Source organism: Naegleria fowleri, assembly GCF_008403515.1.
Source record: "Naegleria fowleri strain ATCC 30894 chromosome Unknown tig17, whole genome shotgun sequence".
Classification (NCBI taxonomy): Eukaryota; Heterolobosea; class Eutetramitea; order Acrasida; family Naegleriidae; genus Naegleria; species Naegleria fowleri.
This window is the reverse complement of record NW_025407949.1, coordinates 348473-371642: the sequence shown is the minus strand read 5'-3', so window position 1 is coordinate 371642 and position 23170 is coordinate 348473. Positions and strand designations below refer to the sequence as shown.

Below are 23170 nucleotides of genomic sequence, written 5' to 3'. Positions count from 1 at the left end.
TGGACAATTATAATCCTTGATGAAACATTCCCAAAAACTGCGTTGCGCATGCATAAGAGAATGGAGAGTTTAGCGATAGGAATCATGTGTGAGTTTGAACCATGGTTGTTGTGGTGGTGGTTGTTGTGGTGGTGGTTGAACTTGAGTCTTTTTTGATCGAAAATAACAAGTTTGACAGAACCCTCTCCAATGACCATGTACATCCAGTAGTAGTAATCGCTCTCTCTCTCTCTCTCATTCAACATTTCAATATTATACTCGTTGCACAAACACCACACTACTTGTCAATTTTCAAATCTTTCTAAAAAATTTCACTCGACGAGTTCATACTGTGCTCAGGTATTGACTCTGTTCGCTCTTTCTTTTTGTTGTATTGTTCACAACAACAGTCGTGATTCACGTGAAGTGAGAGCAATTACAACCCTGTTTGTTGTTACAATTCTCTCTCATCATCCATTAATCATCTCTCTCAAAGGTTGCATCCACACTCTCTTCACCCAGATCGCACCACCACCACCACCACCACCACCACCACGCACGCACGTGTTGTCAACATTTATCCGAGAATACTCTACGATAAACATCTGGTCGCGTTCACCCAATACCAATACCAACAACAACAACAACAACAACAACACTACCACCACTTGTCAACAACACGCACACACCATAGTTTGGTGTTCTGATGATAGGCACTCGTGGATCATCATTAGATCATCATTTACCACACAACAAGAACAATTGTTAAACAATACATCACTGATCACCACCACAACAAAATGTCCTCATCGATGATTATTTCCTCTTCTTCTCCACACCAACAACAACACCAACAACACACCACAACACCGCTACCACCACCACTACCCTCTTCTCAACCAACACTTGGCACATCAGCAAACCTCATCACCACCACCACCACGAGTCATTCATCAGAGTCCAACAATGATCATCCCAATGAGCATACCAATGATAATAATAACAACAACATCAGTGGTCATGAACAAGATCTGTCATCCATCAATGACATTTCCACAATGAGACACCACGCTGTTACTCCACGTGAGTCATCATCATCACCAACGGTTGTAACTCCCAACCACGATGATGATGATGATGATCAGGATGTTGTGGATCGTCCACTCGAGTTGGGTGTGGTGGATGATCACCCACCAAACACACCGACACTGCCAACAACAACCATAGCCTCTTCTTCCTCCTCTCAAACACAACAACAACTGCGCGCCAAATTACTCTCCAAACGTAAACATGTCATTCAAGAAATATTTCAAACCGAACGCGAATACGTGAATGCCTTGGAAACACTCAACTCGGTCTTTATTCAACCCATCAAACAACAACAATTACTCAAAGAGGAAGATACCAATGAATTATTCAAGGATATTCAAATCATTTTAGCAGTGAATAAGGAAGTTCTTTCCTTCATTCAAATCTATATTCAATATATGGAAGAACATGATTACAATGATGAAATGGATCCCTCTCTTAGTACCATACAAGATCAAAAGAAGAGAAATGCCTTGATATTAGCAAAGAAACAATCACCAACACTAGGAGATATATTTCATTTGATGAGTGATTATTTGAAGAGTTACAGCGATTATTGCAACAAGTATGAATTGATTTTCAAAATGATTGAAGAAAAACGTCAAAAAAAATCAAAATTCCGAAAATTCTTGGAACGTACTGAATTTACACCTGACTCGTACAATGATACCGTTGTGTCTTTTATGATCAAACCTGTTCAACGTATACCTCGATATGAATTATTGCTCAGAGAATCAATCAAATCGACACCACAAGATCATCACGATTATGATCGATTGATTACTGCTGCACAGAAAATCAATGCTGTGGCTTCAAGAGTCAATGAAAAGATTCGAGAACAATTGTGTCGAGAGAGAGCCATTCAATTGGCTGAACAATTTGGAGATTCATTGCCATTTGAATTGGTCAAGTCGAGTCGAAAATTCATTCGACATGCTCTCATGGGATATGTGAGTGATAGTCGAGGTATTCAATCACGTGTCTTGATTTTGTATAATGATTTGATCTTGTTGTGTACATGTCATTGGAATGGAGTGTATAATGGTAGTGGTGGCAACAAGTCAACAACAACAACCACGACCACCATAGGAGGAGAGGAGCATGCTTCACATCATCATCATTCCATGTCCATGACTCAATTATTCAGCAACAGCAATAACAACAATACCACCCATCCCAGTAGTGTTTGTTTGGAAGGTGGAGGATTGAATGCTGTTGTCGAACAACAACAACAAACAACATCGACCACCAATGGACAACAACAACAACAACTAGTATCACCATCAACACCCATCACCATCAACACCAATGAACCTCCTCCACCTGGTTCTATGGAACACTACAAACGTGAACAATTACTCTTTGAAAATCCAAAAGTGAAATTCCAAATGCGATGTGCCATTTCTCTTCTCTCTACTCCTCTCACATGGGCTCAAAGTGTTCCAGATGGTTATTGTATTGAAAATGCATTCAAAATAGTCACACGTGAAAAGACATTTATTCTCTTTACTGAAACTTCACGTCAGAGAGATTATTGGGTTCAACTCATTAATGAACAAGTGGATAAATTGAAAAAACAAATTCCATCTCTTGTGGATGAACCAAATGCAACTGAAATTATGCTTGTTGGAAGTCGATATTTCTATTATGCGACAGGTGCAGAAAAAGAAAAGAGATCTCTTTTATTGAATTCACAATTGTTAAATGAGGAAGAAAGGAATCGAATTGAACATTCCATCAATGAAGATACTCTCTCAATGATTGCTGAACAAACTCAGAAAGATGATGACAATCATGGAGTACCATTATTATTAAATATGATGAATGGTGGTAATAGTGGTCAGAATAGTAGTGGTGCATTCGGTGGTGGTGCATTCACTCCATCCATCGTACGATGTTACGATTCAGACTATGTACAAAGTGTGTTAACCAATGCAGCAGCAGCCAATCGAGGAAGTTTATTCAACACTACCACGAGTGGCAGCTCTGAAGATGATTTACTTGTATTGGGTGGGAATGCTTCCTATTTGGGAGTTCAAGCATTCAGCACCACCAGCACCACAGGCACTTCAACTCCTCATCATTCTCATCATACCAACACCACGAGTGGCAGCAACAGGAGAATATCCGCCACACTCAAATCACTTCTACAATCTGCTAAACAAGATCTTACATCATCCACCATCCAAACTACTACCACCTCTTCACACTCTTCACCCAATATCAATGATTTACAAAGTGGTGGTAGTACTACTTCTGGAATGACACGATCCTCTCCACTCTTACTAGTTAACAACAACAACAACAACAACAACAATCAAGGGAGCAGCATGTCACCCACATCACCTCATTCTTCAACCAATTATCATCATTTGAGTGCTTCACTTGCCACCACCACCTCTTCTTCTTCATTGAGATCCTCTTATAGTGGTGGTGGTGGTGGTGGTGGTGGTAGTGGTGGTGGTCATCAACCACATCCCTTCCGAGATCGATCCAATAGTTTATTCACTACTAAAATTATTATACCTCAACAACAACAACAACCACATCGAGCTTCAGTGTCATCCTCTCATCATCATCAACATTCCCTGAGTGAGGATTTCAAGAAGAATTTCAGAAATACCAATACTACCCATACTACCCATACTGCCCATACTAATACCAATACCAATACTACCAACAACAACAACAACAACAATACTTGGATTCACACACCTCCTCTCTCCAATGAACAAATTCAAGAACTCTTTCAGAAAATTAATTTACCATGCAATATCAATTCAAATACCTATTATTCTACACCACCACCACCACCACCACCACTGTGTGTGAATGATGAAAAAGATTCACTACATTCCTCATTATTCGATCAACAACACTCCACACGATCATCCATTTCGATCAATACTTCATCCAACATGACCGATGAGAATAATACTAGTAATGCAATGAATAATAATAGTAATAACAATAGTAGCAATGGATTCTTTGCCAAGAAAGTGGCCACTAAAATGATGAGTAAATTTAAAAAATCAGGAAATAAGAAGAAAATTCAAGACACAGATCAAATGATTTATTTGAGTGATGGAGAGAATGAAAGTGATGAACCATTTGCTCCTCATCTACTTCCCTACATGCAAGATGTTACTAAAAGAAGAGTAGATAAACAATTAGTGGATGAATTTATTAAAATTATGGAGAGACAACAAAAACAATTTGAACCACTCATGAATGAAATCATTCAAGGAGGTACAAAATTGGATCGATTGATTCATCGAAGAATGATTCATCATCAACAACAAAAGCATTTAATATCAACAATGAATATGGAAGAGACAATGGAGAGTGGTGGTATTTCAAGTCAGAGTTATGGTGGTCAGAGTGGTGGTGGTGCTAATAACACTTTGTCATTATCATTCTCCACAGAAGAATTATTGAGTGGTGGTGATGGTGGTGGTGGTGGTGATGGTGGTCTATATATTGGAGAAGGAGGAGGAGCCATTGAATATCATCGAACTATCATGATGTCCTCCTCCTCCTCCTCTTCTGACTCGTCTCAACATTCTGAAGAGGAATTGGTGAGTGGTGGCAGAGGTCATGACGATGATTTGTCAAATGATTCTAACAACAACAACCTTACGAACCATCACCATCATCAACACCACCTGAACCATCCTTCTACCACCACAACACCTCCTCACTCACCTTCATCCAATACTACTACCAATACCAATACCAATACTACTATTATCTCGACTACTACTACCACCACATCGACTGCAACTACAACAACCACTTCAACCACTTCAACATCATTATCAAAAACATCTTCTCAACAACAACTCTTCTCCACTTCACTCATGGATGGTGCAATTATTACATTAAATCCATTCAAACCAACTCCACTCTACAAAGATCAAGTACTTGAAGAAATTTCACATACCAAATATACCTGTGTGGTGTTGAATCCTTTATTTGGATTGAAAGATTTACCAACCACTAGACAATATCGATTACAAATTATTGATGAATTGAAGGATCAAGAAGCTACAGCAGAATTTGAAAAATTTGTAAAGAACTTTGAAGATAAGATTGGATTCACTGTGAATAGTGATTTAATACCAACAACAACAACACCACCAACTAATAATAGTATAAACACCAACTACAACATCACCAACAATACAAATATGACGACAACTTGTCATTCATCCAATGTCATGACAACTAAAATAACTGGTGGTGGTGGTGAGGTTGTTGCTGGTTCCTCAGACAAGAAGAGAAGAAGTTTATTCTTTTGGAAATAAATTATTGTTACCACTAACTACAACAGTGTCATTAATTTTGTGAATGAAGAGACATGGAGTGTAGACTGTAACATTCTAATGAACTCCTTGCTGTGTGTGTGTTTGTTTGGAGCCCACATGATGATAGAGATAGATTGGAGAGTGTTCCTATAAATATTGTGACTTCATTCATTCGGGTGTGAGGTTTAAATTTACCTAGGAGCAGAGAATCGCGTCTGTATTTTACATAGTTATCGTCGGTAGTAAATGAAGCTTATTGAATGCATATTGTGCATAAGTAGTGTCTCCTTATTGCGGTCTGTTATTTCGAAGGTGATTCAAGCTTGTTTCCGTTGGTACGGCCTACGGTAAAACTCGAGATAAAAAATACTGTCGGGAGTAACTGTTGAAAAGAATCCACCAAGACACAAAATACAGTCGGAAGAAGCATCATGTTAAATATTCTAATAATGGAGGTTTAATGAACGAAACAACGACGGAAATACTGTTGAAATAACCTACCACAACACCTGTGGCTGTTACTATCGATGATAATGATGGAAATATTCCTATTTTATTTTTAATTCAAATTGAAATTATTTTGGTTCAATATTTGATTTAAAATTGTTATTGCAAACGCATTTTAAATTTTATTGGCATCATAATTTACAACTCAACAACGTTGACAGGTCTTGAGCGTCTCATTTTCGCTGATGATGATTTACGTAAATGCTCTTGATACAATTTATATTCCTCAGAATTGATGTCATACACATCTTCGTCGTTTTCAAAGTCAAAAAGGTTGTCTGAATTTTTGCTTTTTGAGACTCCAGATCTTCTACGAAGTTTCGCCTTCTTTTTTGCGTTCACAAATATTTGACTTATATGTTTCCTGCACATCTTTATCAACTAAAAACGATTGTTGTGAAATTTAGTCAAACAAATAACAAACACAACTTACTATTTCATCTACCTGGATTTATCACAATCTGAAAGAATACTATAGTTTGGAAGACTTGAACAAAATGTTTTAACGTGAGTAACCACTGTGTCTGAAAGTTGAAGCTTTTGCTCTTGTGTTTGGGGATTAGAACAGATTTGAAGAGTTAAAAGGAACAACATTACAACTTACTTGGGAGAGAAATGAATGAAATTTCAATTTACAACATTGTTTGATGCTTCATGGAAAGAAATGATCACCAAGAAATATTGACAAGAAACAAACCTTGCGTTGTTCTGAGTTAAGAATTGCTTGCTTTCTTGAAAAAGTGTTATATTCAATGATGGAGCTATATAAGAAATGTTTTTTCGATTACGTTTGTTCTTGATACCCCTTACAGTGTCAGTTGGCATTATGATTGGTTTTTTTTTGTTTTGATTTTCGAAAATACAGGCTCAACTTTGAAACTATTGGAGAGAAGTTTTTGTAAGCGAGTTCAGATCGAGCGCGCACAGGAAGCATTTTCTTTACAAAAAAAATATCATGCTTCAGAACAACTCCGAAAAGTGCAAACTTCCAAACTTTCATGCAGGCTGTCATATATTTGAGGATGTCGATGATATTGGTCATGTTACTTGGTTTTGGACTCTCCTCTATGAGTTAAAACATTCCACGTACAAGCAATTCAATGACAAAAGTAACAAAAAACAGCTTGAAAAAAGGGCTTCTGAACGAGAAATGGTCATGAAAGCTCTTTTTACAAAATATCCTCAATGCAGAAAATTGATACCAAGAGCAAAAGAACCAGAATTCAAGCTTGAAAAAGACATTTTTGTCCTATTTGAAACGGATCAAGGAGAAATGAACATTGCGTTCGTTAAACAAGTAACTGATAAGGTAGTTCTTAGTTCCTTGATCTTTGAAGTGAAACACATGGATAACGTTTCCTATATGTATCACCTCAAATGCATTCCACAACTAATGCTATCAGCAATAGATATCAGAAAAGTCAAGTCTAAATGTAGCTGTATTTGCTATTCATTGCCATCTGGGTTAAAGTGGCAATTGAATCAATTTGCATTTTGTTATATTTTTTGTAAATAAATATTAATTTTCTAAATATTTCAAAAATCAACAAGTCTTATTCAACAAAGTATCTGAAAATAATTCGTGGGTACTTTCATCCGTACCAATCCGAAAGTATTGTCCGTCGTTGTTATCATAATTAATTTCAATCATTATTTTGTCAATATTATTCTCCGTCCATATCTTGCCAGTGGTATTTCATCCGACAGTATTGGTCGAGCAGTAAAATACGTCTTATTTTCATCGGTCAGTATTTTCCTCATTTACTTTTCCGACAGTATTTTAATGACCAGTATTATGCAGATGTAATTGCCCTGTTGTATTGTGTCGTCCTTGATGCCGTGGTTAATATCCATCAGTATTTTAACCAGCGATATTCTCCATCCGTATTCGTCCAGCAGTATTTTAATCGAAGGTATTTTTCGATGGTAGATAAACGTCTTATTTTTGACCGCACTTATTTTCTGATTACTCATGCGGTACGCCTGCTTCCTTCAGCTCCTAGGTACCTCCTCACCACACCTCGAATTCAAACATGGTCAACACCCACCAAAACCCTCCAACACCACCACCACCACCACCACCAGTTATCAACTGTAAATCGTCATTTTCAACTGAATTTTTGGCGGTTGTTGAGTCTTCTCTCTCTCAAAATAAATGAACCAACCAAAGAATGAACATGATGATGGCGCCACGACTACTACTACTCTTTTGAATCGTCATCGATCCATGGAGAGTCCAACAACAACAACAATAACATGTACAATAACCTCTTCAGAGGATCGGAAACCATTATCAGCTGCTGTACAGACCTTCCGATCCACTCTAAACTCCTCGAATATACTCTCTCCGAACGACCCTACCATCCTCATCATCCACAACAATGCTGAACAACCTTTGCAACCTTCTTCATCCACCAAGCAGCAAAGAAAGGTGTCATCATCCTATTCCTCCTCATCATCCTCATCCTCATCATTACCACCTCAAACGAATTCCCCTCCTGCCGTCGATGCATCCTCATCATCCTCTTTACTTGCTTCCCCACGAATTGTAATATCTCCAATGATGACCACCAACAGTCAAAATAGAAGTAGTAATAGAAGTAGTAATAGAAGTAGTAATAGAAGTAGTAATAGTAGTAATAGTAGTAATAGTAGTAGTGGTCACACTCCCTCCACCATCAACAACAACAACAACCAACATTCCACAAAATTAAGACTCTCACAAAATAATCATCCATCAAATTTTCTTTCTCCCCTCTCTCTTCATACATCAAGAGCTAGAAGAAGATCATCCGTTGATCGACAAATAGCCATGCTTACAGCTCATGAAATGGCCAAGTTACAAAATACTGAATCATTACAAAGCAATAGCAATAACAATGAAGGAAGTGAAGATGGATCGGATGAAAGGAGTACAAGAATTGAAATAACAACCATAAATGGTAATGGGAATGATGATTTTGATTCATCGACAAGTGATAATGACAATGGTAGAAGTGACACAAGTAGTGATGATGATCTAAATGATTCTGAACAAGGTCAACAACCTAGATACAAATCGATTCTATCCTTTTTGACATCAAAGTATTCCAATGATTTGACTTGTGATGTCAAAGATATTGCACAGTTTTTAGATCGTTTGAATTTATCATTTATGAGATTGAAAGACATTCCTAAAGACCTTGTATTATTTAAGAATTTAATTGAACTTAATTTATCTCATAATCATTTAAGAACATTGAATGCCATGCTCATCGTTGAATCATGTCCAAATTTAGTAGTATTGGATGTATCGTGCAACAAGATACAAAACATGGATCGGATTAGAGATTTATGTCATTTAAAAAAATTACAGAGTCTCAACATTTCAAACAATCCCATTCGATGTATTGATAATCGAGTGGTACTGTTACAGAAACTATTGCATTTCAAAACAACTCAACCACAAGTATCTTCTAGAATTACAACTAGTACTACAACTATTCAACCCCATGTGAGAAGTAACAGTGTTGGTAGTAGTAATAGTAGTAGTAATAGTAGTAGTAATAGTAGTAGTAATAGTAGTAATAGCATCTCAAAGAATGCCGCCGAGTTCACTCTTCCCACAATTCCTCCTATTCTCACCACAAGTGACCTTCCAACTGCCACCACCAGAATCAACATCACCACCACTCTGAATAGAAACAACAGTAAGAGCAATCATAATGATGGAACCAAATTACAGACTAATGACAATAATAATCCAGTATTCATTGCTAGTTGTAGGAGTGAACAATGGTATGATGATACTACAAACAATAGTCCATCCTCATCACCTCATTCATCTTCTCCAAGGTATCCTACCACTACTGACCACGTTGGTGGTGGTGTTGAGGGTGGAAATGGTGGTGGTGCTACTGGTGGTGGTTATGCTAGTGCTCCTACTAGGAGTGATGGTCATTCCAAAAGTGACTCGATCGTTTCAACAACAAGTTTAAACACTTTCATGTTACACACTGAAAGTAGTCTAAAAAAAGATTCTAAAAAATCCAAACTCAATCCCATTCTTGAATCTCAACTCACTCTCAATAAGATTAGAAAATCTAAAGAATTATTATCAAGTATTAGAAAATGGAATGAAAAAAGAAATGCACAAGAACAATCTTCATCGTTACAACAATTAAGAATGTCTCCAAGAAAGAAAATATTACAAACAGTGAATACTCATACACCTATTGATATGACACCATTTGTTCAAGCCATTAAAAGTTATCGTCCAATGAGTGCAATGACAAGTAGTAGTAGCAGCAATAGTACTACTGTTGGAAAGACTCTTATATATACTACTCCTACTACTACTGGTGGTGGTGGTGGTTCATCTTCTACTACTCCTACTACTATTAGTGGTACTGTTGAAAAGAAGTGTCATGGCATGAACATGGATTTAAAAAGTGTGAGAAACAATCTCCATTCACCATTTCCATCTCTTCAAATTTTAAATGGAATTTCCATAACACCTGAAGAATATCTATTATCATTGCATGAAGAGATTTATGATACATGTGCATCATCTAATGACAATTCCTCTTTGAATCATTCATCCACTCAAAAATCACTCATTCTCAAAGATAATACCAAAGTGGTCAAAAGAAAATTAGAATTTGATACACAGAATATTGATTTTACAAATCACAAGTTTTCATTCGATGCAACCAAAAAATTAATGAAAAGACAATCTGAACAGATGAAAAAAGAAACTCGAAAGGATTCTTCTTCATTCTATCATTCCATCAAGAATTTGACATGTGAAGAATTTGTCAATGAACAACACTCCACTGATGATGAATTTGTTGTCGATGAAAGTGAGGAAGAAGAATTGTCAAGAAAGAAACAACATTCTCAAACAAAATCCTCTCAATTATTGAATTCCTCACAAACCAACGAGCTCAATCATTCAACCTTAATGCCTAAAATTAATTTTTCTGATATTATTAAGAATGAATTTTATCAAAATAGAAAAATTGTTGATGAAATTATGAATACAAAAAGAAAACGTGTCATTGATTTTAGACCTTTTAAGGAACAACTGTTAGACTTGACTCCTGAACAAATCGAATTGAAATTTAAAAGAATTGAGATGAAAGAAAATATTTCCAAGTATAGAGATCAAATTTTACACAAAGTAGATGACAAGGATTTAGCACTTTCGAAATTGAAACAAGAATATGAAGAATCTATGCAAAAAAATCCAAAACAAGACAAGTTGAAACATTTATTAGAGGGTGATGAGATTAGTTTGTATGTCCATAAAATTGAGGAACAGAAAAAACACAAAAGATCCATCAATTCCTTTGATCTTTCTATTGGTGACTCCACTCAGAAATCACGAGGTGATAGTAGTAGTCCATTCTTGGACAAGTTTTCATTGGGTTGCAGGTGCTTGGAAGAGCTTTCAATGATTAATGACCACTTTGCTTCAAGACAAGAACACCAATTATCGGACACTCGAAAAGATCTCGAGGAGTTGAAAGAGCTCAAAATTACCCGCAAGAAATATTCAATTGAAGGAAAAACATGCACCATTGATGGCAAGACTTTTGTCTTTTCCAATATGTTTGTTTAATCGAGAGATTGAGTAATAAAAGAATTATTTAATCAAGAGTCAAGTAAAATACGACCACAAAAGAAATAAAAAGGAAAAGCTTGAAAACATAATGATGCATCCATATTTGGCCAATGAATGGATTGAACTTGTGTTGAGTGAGTGGTTTGATCACAATTGCTAACACAATCCACTTTAAGAGAATATCATCCTTATAACTGTATGATCATTGATACTTACACCAAGTGAAATGACAATGTCGATCAAATAGTAACAACACACCTCCAAGGTCAAAGTGTTGAACACTAAAAAGTAAACCAATAAAATAAAAGAGCTAATAATGTCAATAAATACGCTGCTGTAAAATCTTTTGGAGCAATTCTCGAAACTTCGTTCATGAAACTTGTTCTTGTTCATATAGTCAGATATTGAAATAATCTCATGATGAAGAACCTTGTTGATGAACCGTTTCACTCCCGTGTCTGTCCAATATATGAGATCAGAGAATGGTTTGTACATTTTTAACAACATGATGGTTCGTAACAGAAATGTTGTCACCTCAAAACCCACAAATTGATTCCATTCGAACAAAAAGAATATTCTTTTCAATCCAAAGGCAGTCACAGAAAATGACAGAAAATCAATAAAAGAGTATGTTTTTGTTTGTCGTTCTGTCAAACGAATCAACACGATTAATAATAAACGATTAATAATAAAAGGAAGAAATGACATGATCACAAGCACAGTAGATTCACCATAAGAATAGTTCAATATACTTTCAACATATTCATTAAAACATAATTGCAATAAAAGTACTTCTCATGTCAACACAATGATGATAAATTATCTTACTTACTATAAAGAGCAATATTGATTTGCATGTTTGTCCATAATTTCAAATTTCGTTCTTCTCTCATTAGATTTCTCTGTGTTTTTGTTCTCAAATCTTTTCTTTCTTCTTCATCAAACACATTCTCATCAAAGTCATCACTGTGATTGCTATTGACACTGATTGTATCCACTGAATGAGAAGAATGATCCTCTTCATTTTGATTTCTTTGAGAACCATTATGAGTAGTAGTGTTGTGTATCGAATGGTTATCATGATGACTGTGAGTATCAGATATTTGATTTGGTGTTGTTGTTTCTAATTCAATTTCAACAAAGGAAAAGGTAATTTCAGGAACTTGGATTGCTTCTTCTGAATGAGCAATATTGTGAGAAGAGGAAATGTGAGGATTAAATTCTTGATTTTGTGGACACATGGTGGTGGCACTAGGATCACCATAGGAAGCATGTGAGAGAGGATGGTGGTGATGGAGGTGATGGTGATGAGTTTCTTCAGTCAATGATGGATGTGATGAAGGATGGAGAGTCCTCACTTCATGATTCTCTTGCAAGTTCATGGGTGTGTTGGTGGTGCATGTGGTAAAATTAGATCGCATCGAATGAAAACTGTAAGTGGTGCCACCCTGAAAGTGATGATGAGAAGAAGGATTGCTAACGAGTTGATGTTGTTCACCACCACCACCATGGTGATGATCTTGAGTGAATGTATGAATGGAACTTGGAGGTGAAGATTCATCTTCAATGGAGGGAGGTGCTGGTGAGATGGGTGATCTTTTAATCCAAATTCGAAAGATCCAATACACCCAACTGAGAAATAATGTATTAATAATTACTTGAGAGATGTCATGCATGAGGAATATCGAGATATATACACATATGCATTCAAGAAGGGTCAACAAAAAGTTCAGAACATGACTATTTCTACAACTAGTACTACTTACATGATACACACTTGGATAAACCTCCAAAGGATCCAAACAATCCTTCATGATAATAGGATGGTATTATGCCAACCAGAAAATGTTTGTTTCATTTCTCATTCACCTCACAACCATACTTACCTGCAAATAAAACATTCAACAAGGGTAACACTGCAAGAACAAGCACATAGGCGATATTTGGAGGATAATAACCATAAAATAAAGGATAATAGATGGAGAAGAGAAAAAAAGTGTACAAAATGGACAATTCTCCCAATTTCAAAAAATATAAAAAGAAAGTTTCCAGTGGATCATGTCGAGAGGTGAAGGCTTTTGTCAATAGCAATAAAAAGAGAGGAAATATACCCAAAGAAAGGATTGAAAGGATTATTCTTTTTACAATCATTGATATTCGTTGATGTCCATAATTAAGTGTGGAAGGAACAATGACGAGATGATTATCATCTTTTTCAAATAAGTTCTGTTCACCACCATCATGATGACTGCTTATTATACTTTTGGAAGGATCATGAACAAGACTTGCTGATGAAGGTGATACGGATGATTCACAAGAGATTGATGATACCTGATTGGGAATTGAAGGAACTTGTAAATGTGTGGTTGTTTCAATGGTAGTACTACCATTTGGAATTGATAGAGATTGGGTTGTTGTTTCATAATTATGTTCCGTTTTGTTTTGTACGGTTGTTTCCATTGATGGATTTGTTGTTGGTTCAGATGAGTGAACCACCAATCCTTCTTCTTGGTCATGATTCCGAGAGATTTGAATCGAAGTTTCATTTAAGACATGAGATGGATCCTGAAGAGTGGTTGGATGATGGATGTCTTTTGAAAGGAACATTGATGAATTTGTATCATGAATTCCATCCTTACTTATTTCAAAATTGGTGGTGGTTTTTTCTGTTGGTACTCGATCCACCACAATGTGCATCGGCTCAAACATCATCAAGACAGCCTCTTCTTGTTCCGAAGAAGGCTGATGAGCTTCTTGTGTCCTTTCGGTCATTTTTAAACCCTTAAAAACTTTTCGCAAGACTTTTCATCACCCGCCAATTTTTTTACAAACAAAAAAATGACCACTCGAACGATCGATGAAAGCCTTGATCTCGACTCTCTGCTGAAAGGAAAGAGTAGGTATGAACAACCGTATGAGTCTTTTGATTTCATGATCAAACAAAAAGAATTAAATTTTAATGACTTTGGAGAAGATACCTTGCAAGGAATTGGCAACAGAATTATTGTGGATAATCTGGATGATTCATGGAATCCAGGAAAGGACTCGGAGCTTGATCCAAGAGAAATTTATATGAATCACTGTTCAAAACTCGGAATAGATCCAACATTTGAATTCATCTTTGCATTGAATGATAGAAACATCAAATCCTGTATATTATCCAATAGGAAAAAGCTATTGGTAGGTTTCAACATGTTCGGAATCATTTTTCATCATTCATTTACAAACAACGAATGACAGACTGACAAGGATATGATTTGTATTGCAACAGCCTTAACAACAAACAAACATATTACAGAATTAGATATTAGCGAAAACAACTTTTCAGAAGAATGTTCAGTATGCCTCGGGGACATGTTGAAAAGAAACACTGTACTTCAAAAACTAGTGTGTGGAAATAACAAATTGGGAGATGAAGGAATTTCTTACATTTTTCAATGTATTGGACGAAATCCTTTCTCATCAATGATTCATTTGGATATGAAAGGAAACAAAATTATTAACAGCTTGTCAAGTCTGAATTCTGTGTTTTCTTCAAACAGAATTCATACTCTCAACCTTCAAAATAACTTGATTGATGAATCAGGTGCATCTCTTCTTGCATCGTCTCTTTTGAATAATTCTTCTTTGAAAGTACTCAATTTACAACATAATAGAATTGGTGATAAAGGAGCCACACATTTCGGGAAAATGTTGGCCTCCAATTTCAGTCTTCAGGAGTTGGATATTGGTTCAAACAGAATTGGTATTGAGGGTGTCTCTTCATTGGTGACAGGACTCAAAAATAACAAATCCCTATTGAAGTTGAATCTTAGATCAAATAACGTTGGAGATCCAGGAGCTTATATGTTTGCAAAATCATTGGCTTTGTAAGTACAGAGAAATTTTTGAATATTAATTCATGTAATGAAAATGTGTTTACCAATAATTGTTAGAAACTCCAATGCACTTGAGGAACTTTATTTAGGATTCAATGGTATCAGTGTGGATGGTGCAATCGCTTTGGCTAACATGTTAAAATCAAATAATCGATTGAAAAAGTTTGATATTCAAGGAATCATGTTAGATTTAAGTTCTATGAAGATTATTTCCGATTCCCTCAAAGAAAATAATTCACTCTTAAAGTTGTATTTAGATATTGATAGTGATTCAACAAAATTAGCACCTCAAGTTGCAAAAACCATTTCTGAAGCTTTGCAGTCCAACAATACTCTTCAGGATTTAATTATTGGAGGAGATATGGATTTTGAAGAAGCTTTTAATCCAAGAACAAGTGTAAGTTTGAGTCAACTGGTGATGTTTACTCATTGTTTGAAAATATATGATATCTTATTATGACCTATTGTAAATATTGTTCTGATGAACGATGAATGAATGAAACACTACATCGAACAGATACCTCAATCTTCTCCTGCTCAACCCTCTCCAAGACATCATTTCATGTTGAAAGAGAGTAACAACATTCATACCACACAGAGTGCATTTAAAAAATCGGAAGTACATTCTTCAATGGAAAGTTCACCCAGAATGCATGATCGTCACCATTCAAGAAGTTTTAAGGGAATGTTTGATGATGTTTTAGAGGATGGAGATATTTCTGATTTTGAAAGTGAACCTGAAAATATCAAATTACCTCAAATAAGATCACCAGCAAAGAAGAATGAAACGTCTATTAATCATTATGAATCTGATTCGATCAAGTATCAAAAGCTCAATGAAGATCGATTCGAAAGATTAGAACAATTGGTGTTTTCAATTCAAAAAGAAACAAGAGATAACATGAGCAAATTGAGTTCACAATTGAGAGAGGAGATTGATGGAGTTCGATCTTTTGCTCTTAACATGGTTGATTCATCCCTTAAATCTTATCACAAAAATTTTGAATCCATTCTCGAACAATATGGAACACGTTTGAATTCACACAATGTGAGCCTCAACAACAGTGTTGCTGATAAAATGGCATTGAACACAAGTGCAAGTCATTCGTTGACCATGGCCAGAGAGTCCTCTGCTTATTTAGAGCAATTAAAAGCAGAGTTAGAGACAAAGATTGAAAGTGTACTGAGAGAAGCGGAAGAAAAACTGAACGGTAGAATTTCAGATATTGACTACAGATTTAATCAAAGTATTGCCACTCTTCATAAGAGTGTGGATGACAAACTTGAAAGACAACAAAAAGTTATCGGAAGAATGACTGAAGAGCAAAGATGGATCGAAGAGGAAGGAATTAAACTCCGAGTGGAACATGAAGCCAAAGTTGAAACCATGATCAAGACTCTCAAAACAGATCTGGAACAAATGGTTGAAGAAACAAAACATCAACATAACACAAAAACCAGTGCTTTGGAAAAGAAGATTGACGATCTGCAAAGAAAAGTTCACGATGATGAAACAATATTGATCTCCTTGAGCCAAGCGAAAGATGCAAAGACTAAACCATCCTCAAGCCCAAGCTCCACTCATCATGTCAGTAGTAGCAAATCCTCACCAAAATCAACCTCATCAGATGCAACGTTATCCCAATACAATTTAATTCAAGCTCTTTTATCTAAAAGCAAGGAAGTGCTGGAAAGGCAAAACAATCCAACCCACAATAGCAAATCAATTGAATCGCGGCATGGTCGTCCTTCAACTCCTGCAGAAAGAGAATACTAAGCATAAAGCATTATTCCTTTTTATTGAGCTTTGACTTTAAATTTTCAAAGAAACCTTTCTTCTCTCCTTGATCAGACGGATCACTCGATGATGATGAATATTGATCTGTTGGAGCATTTACCTTTCCTGTTCGATCTGTTTCTAGTTGTGCAAACTTTTCAAACAATTCTCGTTGTTCACTTGTTAAATTTCTTGGTATTTGGATATTAAGATAAACGTTCAAATTACCAGCCGAGAATTTGTTCTTTGGTTTTATACCTTTTCCTTTCAATACTAGCTTGTCTCCATGTTGAGATCCTGATGGAATGTGAACTGTAACTTTTTCATCTGTAATAGTATTAAGATCCACTGAACCTCCCAATACAGCCTGTGAAAGTGAAATATTTGCTTTGGTTTCCAAATCATCACCTTTTCTCGTAAAGCTACGATCTGGCTCAACAAACACTTCTAAAAACATGTCACCTGGTGGTCCTCCTCTTTGTCCAGCAGCACCTCGACCAGGTAATCTCAATGTAGTTCCAGTGTCGACACCAGGAGGTATCGTTACTTCCACTGTTTTCATTTCTGATGTATATCCTTCTCCTTTACATGATGGACAATCTTCATGAAGTTTTCCGCTACCACCACAAGCATCACATGTGGATCGCATGATGAAAAATCCTGCAAGTAGTAGTGACCATGCGTGCCAGAATTTTGAAATTTCATAATTTTGAAAATAATGGGATTAGAAAAATTATCTCCATGCATTTAAACATACCCTGTTGCATAGTCATTGTACCTGTTCCATTACAATGAGTACATGTCTTTGGTTTTGTTCCAGCCTTAACTCCAGTAGCGCCACAAGATGTACATTCCACTGCCTTATTAATTCTCAATTCCTTTTTAGTTCCAGTCACAGCCTCTTTCAATGAAATTCGAATTGATTTACGAACATCAGCACCTTGTCTGGGTCCTCTTGCTGCACTTCGACCACCACCCATTCCTCCAAATGGATCTCCACCAAATGCGCTTGAGAAATCTCCACCAAATGGTCCGCCACGACCGAAAAATTGATTGAAAATCTCTTCAGCTTGTTCTCTTGACATTCCTCCACCAAATCCACCGCCACCAAATGGTCCACCGTCTGCACCTGCAAAGTCTGCTTGTTCTGTTGATCCTGTCATGTCATACATTTTACGTTTTTCATCATCCACTAGGATTTGATAAGCTCCATTCAATTCCGCAAATTTTTCTTTGGCATCTGGAGCCTTATTAATATCGGGATGGAATTTTTTGGCCATTTCTTTGAATTTCTTTTTAATTTCTTCTTTGGTAGCAGTTTTGGGGACTCCGAGAATTTTATAGGGATCTTTTTCTTTTGCTTGGATCGAGGCTGTTCATGATGGAATGAAAATGAATACAAAATGGAGCAGATTGTTGTTGTTGTTAGATATCCATGTATGGAAAAGATGACGTTTAAAAAGATGGAATATGAAGATAAATTAAAATTGTGGGTTATTCTCAACCCTTTGCAACCAATCGGATTGAACTTACAAGTATGAAAAGAACAACTTGACGATGACTCGAATGGAGTAATTTTAAAGAATGAATTACCCACTGATGAAGAATTCTTGTTGAAAATAAAACCCGATGGGTATCGGTAGATGAGCACGGAAGCACCAGCGCTGCCGCTTCTTGTTAAGCGAGTGAGGGTCGAGTGGGCCAATTTGATTGGATTTCTCTTCATTTTTTTTCGGTCGGAAAGAAGCCCTTTCGGAAGTGGAGAGGATGATTCAGAAAAACTTGTGTCCTGTTGTTGATGAGCATGTGAGGAAAAGACCAATGAACCCACGAACACACTGTAACGGATACGATGCTTTCGCCACAAAGAGGAAACAAAGGTTCAACAAATTGTTGAATTTGATAAAAAATGCCAAAGCAACAACGAGGCCACAACGGCCAACCTTCGACCACACCTCTAAAACGTTCCGATCGAGAGGCCGATGATGAACCAGAAATCAAGAAAGACATTCCTAATAATAATATTAATAATAATAATAACAACAACAACAGCGAGAGTACAATTCCTCTCCAAAATACAAATTCCAACAAGAAATCCTCAAAGACAGCTCATTCCGAACAAGAACTCAAAAAGAGAAAAGAAAAGAAGAGACGCAATTGAATCAAGATCACAAAAAAGTAAAATTTGAAGAAGAGATTGAAGAAGAGGAGGAGGACCATTCTCTCACAACAGCAACAACTACGGAAGATGACAATGATAATGAAGATAATATTGAATCATTAAAACAAGAACCTCCACAAAATAGACAACCTGGACTCACTGATCCAGACACTAAAAAGGAATTATCTGAAATTATTTCTGAAATTATGAATAGAAAAGTTACACGAGACAACAAATCACCTCATTTAACCACTGAATTACCTTTATTAATCAATTCCAAGGCAAAAACTTATCAACGATTTATGGAATTCATGAAAGAAGAAAGACAACAAAAATCAACTGAAAAGCAAAGGAGAAAGTTGTTAATGAGAAATTACCAACCACCATTGTTGTCGGATTGGGAAAAGGAAAAATCACTTTCAAGTGTTGCCACTCAAGGTATTGTGAAATTATTGAACGCTGTACTTCAAAAAAAGAGAGAATCTCTGGCAACTACAACAACCAACAGTGTGTAATCGAGTGTTGTTGTTGTTGTTGATCATGATGATGACTAATCTTCACTAATCATTAAACTCATAATCACTTAAAGTTGGAACAAAGTTTTTAATGATCAGTTTGGCCTTCTCTCTTTCTCTTTCTATGGATTGAATGGACTGAAGAATGAAATGTTTCTTTTGTTCCATTTGTTGTTTGTGTTGAGAAATCTCCTTGGTCTTGACATTAGAGATCAATGACAATCAGATGGTAACCATGGTCATGCATATTTGTAAATTTCAAATCACCATTACCTACCACACGATCTTGTTCACCAATTGCTTTTTTTAAGTCTTCCAATCTCTTCATCTTTTCCTCAATTTCCTGAACAAGAGCTTGGTGTTCAACATTAAATCTTTCTAAATGAGATTCTGCAATATTTTCATGAGTTTTTAAATGATCAAGTTCTGAATCAATTTCACTTAAAGAATCGGTTAGAACTTTTTTTCTTGTTTTTGCTTTTGCAAATTGAGAGAGATATTTTTCAACTTCTTGACGATGCTCAGAGGGTGTCCTATTAAGTACAGTTTTAAATATTTCCAAAACTGTTGGATCGACATTATGTACACTTTGTTTTTCAATAAATATTTGCATTTCTTGTTTTTTCTTTTCTTTTTGCATTTTCAAATCATTATAAGAATTAATTACTTGTTTTAAGGCAAAATTGACAGCCAGGGATTTGATCTTTGACCTAAAATAGCAAGTTATTTTCAATGAGTGGACTGCTTTTTGGACCTACCTGCATGTTGGACACTTTTGTGTGGTTAATAATTGTAAACAATTTCGACAAAAACAATGTCCACATGGTACTATCATCATTGGCTCATGTTCCTTATCTAACATAATTTCAAAGCAAATGGCACATTTATGATTTTCCATTTCATTGGTCAAGAAATTTTCATCATCATCTTCCTCTCCTTGTGTTTGATGACTGAGAGTATGATTAATTTTTAATTCTTCCTTGATGGATTTTTCAACCGTGTCAGTTAGTATTCCGATCAGGCTTGTTGGGAAAGATGCTTGTTGAGAGGAATGATTTTGTATACCCACTAGATTCGGTTGCTCTCGAATTAAATTTTCCTCAATTCTCTTTCGTAATTGTTCCTTGGCCTTTTCTTCTAACCATCTTGATGGTTTCGTACTATAAAGTGGCAAACATATCCTTCCTTACCACTTACCTCTTCTTCTTTTCATCAATTTCTTCTCGGGTCATGGCTACCTTTGTGCGGTATTGCTGAAGAGATGACATTTTTTCAAGTGATGGTGGTTGAAATGCAATGACGCCCAGCATGTTGTGTGGTGATGACCGGAAGGTTAGTATAATTATTATATAATTGAAAGAATTGAAATAGTGGCAAGTGATGAATTTGACAAATTCGAAAAATTCGCTTGAAACCAATGGCTGGGTTTCATCAACTTGTTTTTGATAAAAGCGAACATTAAAAAATATGAAAAAGAAGAGTATCTGTTTTTTTGTCTTGATTCTTTGGTTATTGGTTGCCATCATCACATCAACTCTGGCGGCCACCCAAACAAAATCACAAGATACATTCATTGATGCTTTTAGGCTTATCCAATATGATAAAGGATCCCAACCATTTGGTTGTCGTGTTACTGGATTGAATTCTCCGATTACGACTCAAAGATTGGGAGGCTCTTCTGCTCTTTCCGCTGCCCGGAATGTCATCATGATGAAAATTGAAGAATTATTATCATCCAACAAGACAAGTGTTCAATCAATTTTAAATAGAGAAGATGTGAGTGGATTGTTGATTGTACTTCCACCAAAAGATGATGAAATTTCCCCAAATTCCATTGACCAATCCAGAAATATTGAAAAACAATTTCTAGTCTCCACCTTTGATAAGCCTATTTATTTCATTTTTCAGAATGAAAAGACTTCCGAAATGTTAAGCTATTTTGAAAATTTGAGTGAATTTTCGTTGTTGAGTGAGTCCTATCAAGCAGTCGTTTCGGAAGGAGAGGCAAAGCCAATTGACCAAATTCCTGTTGTTAATATTTTCTCTACATTACAGGGCAAGCAAACGGAAAAGTCTCAAACCATTGGAATTGTTGCTCATTATGACTCGGTTAGTTCAATTCCAGGCTTGGCAACTACTTTCAATGCTGATGGAAGTGGAATGATTGGTTTGTTAGAGGTTTCAAGATTATTCCAAAAACTCTATTCTATACCATCAACAAAAGCCTCTCATAATTTATTATTTATTTTAACGGGTGGAAGTAGATTGGGTTTTGCTGGAACTAAACACTGGATCAAACAAACAGGCCCAAGATTGGTAAATCAGTTAGACTTTGTTTTATGTTTAGATAGTCTCACCTCACGTGTAAATTCTCGTGATGATGAATCCTTCAAGTTATTTATGCATATTTCTGAAAAGACCAACGATAAGAATGTGATTAATCTATACAAACATTTTGTATCTACCGCTAAACAATTACAGATTGGTCTTCAATTTATTGAAAAGAAGATTGATAGAGAATTAGTTTGGGAGCATGAAGTTTTCGCCAAGAAGGGAATTGTGTCTGCAACCATTTCAGCACAATCTGTGCCATCCTCTTCAATGTTAACACGAACCAATTCTCTAGACATTTCTAAAGTGGATATTGATCAATTAAGAAAGTCCATCAAATTAGTTTCTGAGGCATTAGCCCGCCATCTCTATGATATTGATCATAACATTAGATTTTTTGAAGATGAAAATGATAAATTTATTAGGGCATTCATTAAGAATGTGGAGAATACTTCAAGATTTACACCAACCCTTTCAAAAGAGAGTGATTTAGTCAAAACTCTTAAATTGGTAAGTATTTTGGGGACTTTTAATGATTGATCGGTGAATACATGTATGATAATATTTTTACTTGGATGAATATTACAACATGAATCGTGTCCATACGAAAATTATCATGATATTTCTCACCGTGAATATCGCTGTATGCATATGCATAGACTCTCCAACAATTTACAAGTAATGACCAAACGGTTCAAACTCAAGATTTTCTTTTGAGCAACTCTGCTTACAAATTCTATACGAATATCAAAGTTAAATTATCTCTTCTCAAAGTGACACCAATTACATTTGATTTGATTCTCATTTCCTCAGTAATTATTTATTTATTATTCTTGCACATTGTGCTTGTGGGTCCAAAACAAGTGTTATTCAATATTGCTTCTTTGTTCGAAAAACAAGAAAGAAAACGAAAGTAAAATATTCAAGCATTGCCACCCTTATTCCATAACTGATCAAATGGTGCGACAAGACCTTTGTTTAAATCAACTTTTTGAACCTGCGGTCGCACTCTTTACTGCTA

The 23170-nt window shown here is 36.0% G+C and overlaps 10 protein-coding genes across 10 annotated transcripts; 6 read left to right on the top strand and 4 right to left on the bottom strand.

Annotated features, from left to right (window-relative positions):
* Positions 1-779: 779 nt before the first annotated feature.
* On the top strand, positions 780-5375 carry FDP41_013231 (uncharacterized protein; the record flags this gene model as incomplete). Its single annotated transcript, XM_044703839.1, has 1 exon — positions 780-5375. The coding sequence occupies one exon, from the start codon at positions 780-782 to the stop codon at positions 5373-5375; it is 4596 nt and encodes a 1531-aa protein (XP_044565461.1).
* Positions 5376-6020: 645 nt separating this feature from the next.
* Positions 6021-6707, bottom strand: FDP41_013230 (uncharacterized protein; the record flags this gene model as incomplete). The annotated part of the gene is made up of 4 exons (XM_044703838.1): positions 6021-6263; positions 6316-6327; positions 6487-6532; positions 6580-6707. The coding sequence occupies 4 exons, from the start codon at positions 6705-6707 to the stop codon at positions 6021-6023; spliced, it is 429 nt and encodes a 142-aa protein (XP_044565460.1).
* A 130-nt stretch (positions 6708-6837) lies between these two features.
* FDP41_013229 (uncharacterized protein) lies at positions 6838-7398 on the top strand (the record flags this gene model as incomplete). The annotated part of the gene is made up of 1 exon (XM_044703836.1): positions 6838-7398. One exon carries the CDS (start codon positions 6838-6840, stop codon positions 7396-7398), a length of 561 nt encoding a protein of 186 aa, XP_044565459.1.
* Positions 7399-8037: 639 nt separating this feature from the next.
* On the top strand, positions 8038-11484 carry FDP41_013228 (uncharacterized protein; the record flags this gene model as incomplete). The annotated part of the gene is made up of 1 exon (XM_044703835.1): positions 8038-11484. One exon carries the CDS (start codon positions 8038-8040, stop codon positions 11482-11484), a length of 3447 nt encoding a protein of 1148 aa, XP_044565458.1.
* Positions 11485-12311: 827 nt separating this feature from the next.
* Positions 12312-14259, bottom strand: FDP41_013227 (uncharacterized protein; the record flags this gene model as incomplete). The annotated part of the gene is made up of 3 exons (XM_044703834.1): positions 12312-13144; positions 13254-13295; positions 13374-14259. The coding sequence occupies 3 exons, from the start codon at positions 14257-14259 to the stop codon at positions 12312-12314; spliced, it is 1761 nt and encodes a 586-aa protein (XP_044565457.1).
* A 66-nt stretch (positions 14260-14325) lies between these two features.
* FDP41_013226 (uncharacterized protein) lies at positions 14326-17142 on the top strand (the record flags this gene model as incomplete). The annotated part of the gene is made up of 4 exons (XM_044703833.1): positions 14326-14667; positions 14728-15356; positions 15423-15762; positions 15883-17142. 4 exons carry the CDS (start codon positions 14326-14328, stop codon positions 17140-17142), a joined length of 2571 nt encoding a protein of 856 aa, XP_044565456.1.
* Positions 17143-17152: 10 nt separating this feature from the next.
* FDP41_013225 (uncharacterized protein) lies at positions 17153-18868 on the bottom strand (the record flags this gene model as incomplete). Its single annotated transcript, XM_044703832.1, has 3 exons — positions 17153-17802; positions 17900-18514; positions 18676-18868. The coding sequence occupies 3 exons, from the start codon at positions 18866-18868 to the stop codon at positions 17153-17155; spliced, it is 1458 nt and encodes a 485-aa protein (XP_044565455.1).
* A 183-nt stretch (positions 18869-19051) lies between these two features.
* On the top strand, positions 19052-19818 carry FDP41_013224 (uncharacterized protein; the record flags this gene model as incomplete). Its single annotated transcript, XM_044703831.1, has 2 exons — positions 19052-19199; positions 19247-19818. 2 exons carry the CDS (start codon positions 19052-19054, stop codon positions 19816-19818), a joined length of 720 nt encoding a protein of 239 aa, XP_044565454.1.
* Positions 19819-19863: 45 nt separating this feature from the next.
* Positions 19864-21086, bottom strand: FDP41_013223 (uncharacterized protein; the record flags this gene model as incomplete). Its single annotated transcript, XM_044703830.1, has 4 exons — positions 19864-20016; positions 20096-20528; positions 20577-20963; positions 21016-21086. 4 exons carry the CDS (start codon positions 21084-21086, stop codon positions 19864-19866), a joined length of 1044 nt encoding a protein of 347 aa, XP_044565453.1.
* A 199-nt stretch (positions 21087-21285) lies between these two features.
* FDP41_013222 (uncharacterized protein) lies at positions 21286-23066 on the top strand (the record flags this gene model as incomplete). Its single annotated transcript, XM_044703829.1, has 2 exons — positions 21286-22659; positions 22809-23066. 2 exons carry the CDS (start codon positions 21286-21288, stop codon positions 23064-23066), a joined length of 1632 nt encoding a protein of 543 aa, XP_044565452.1.
* Positions 23067-23170: the final 104 nt, after the last annotated feature.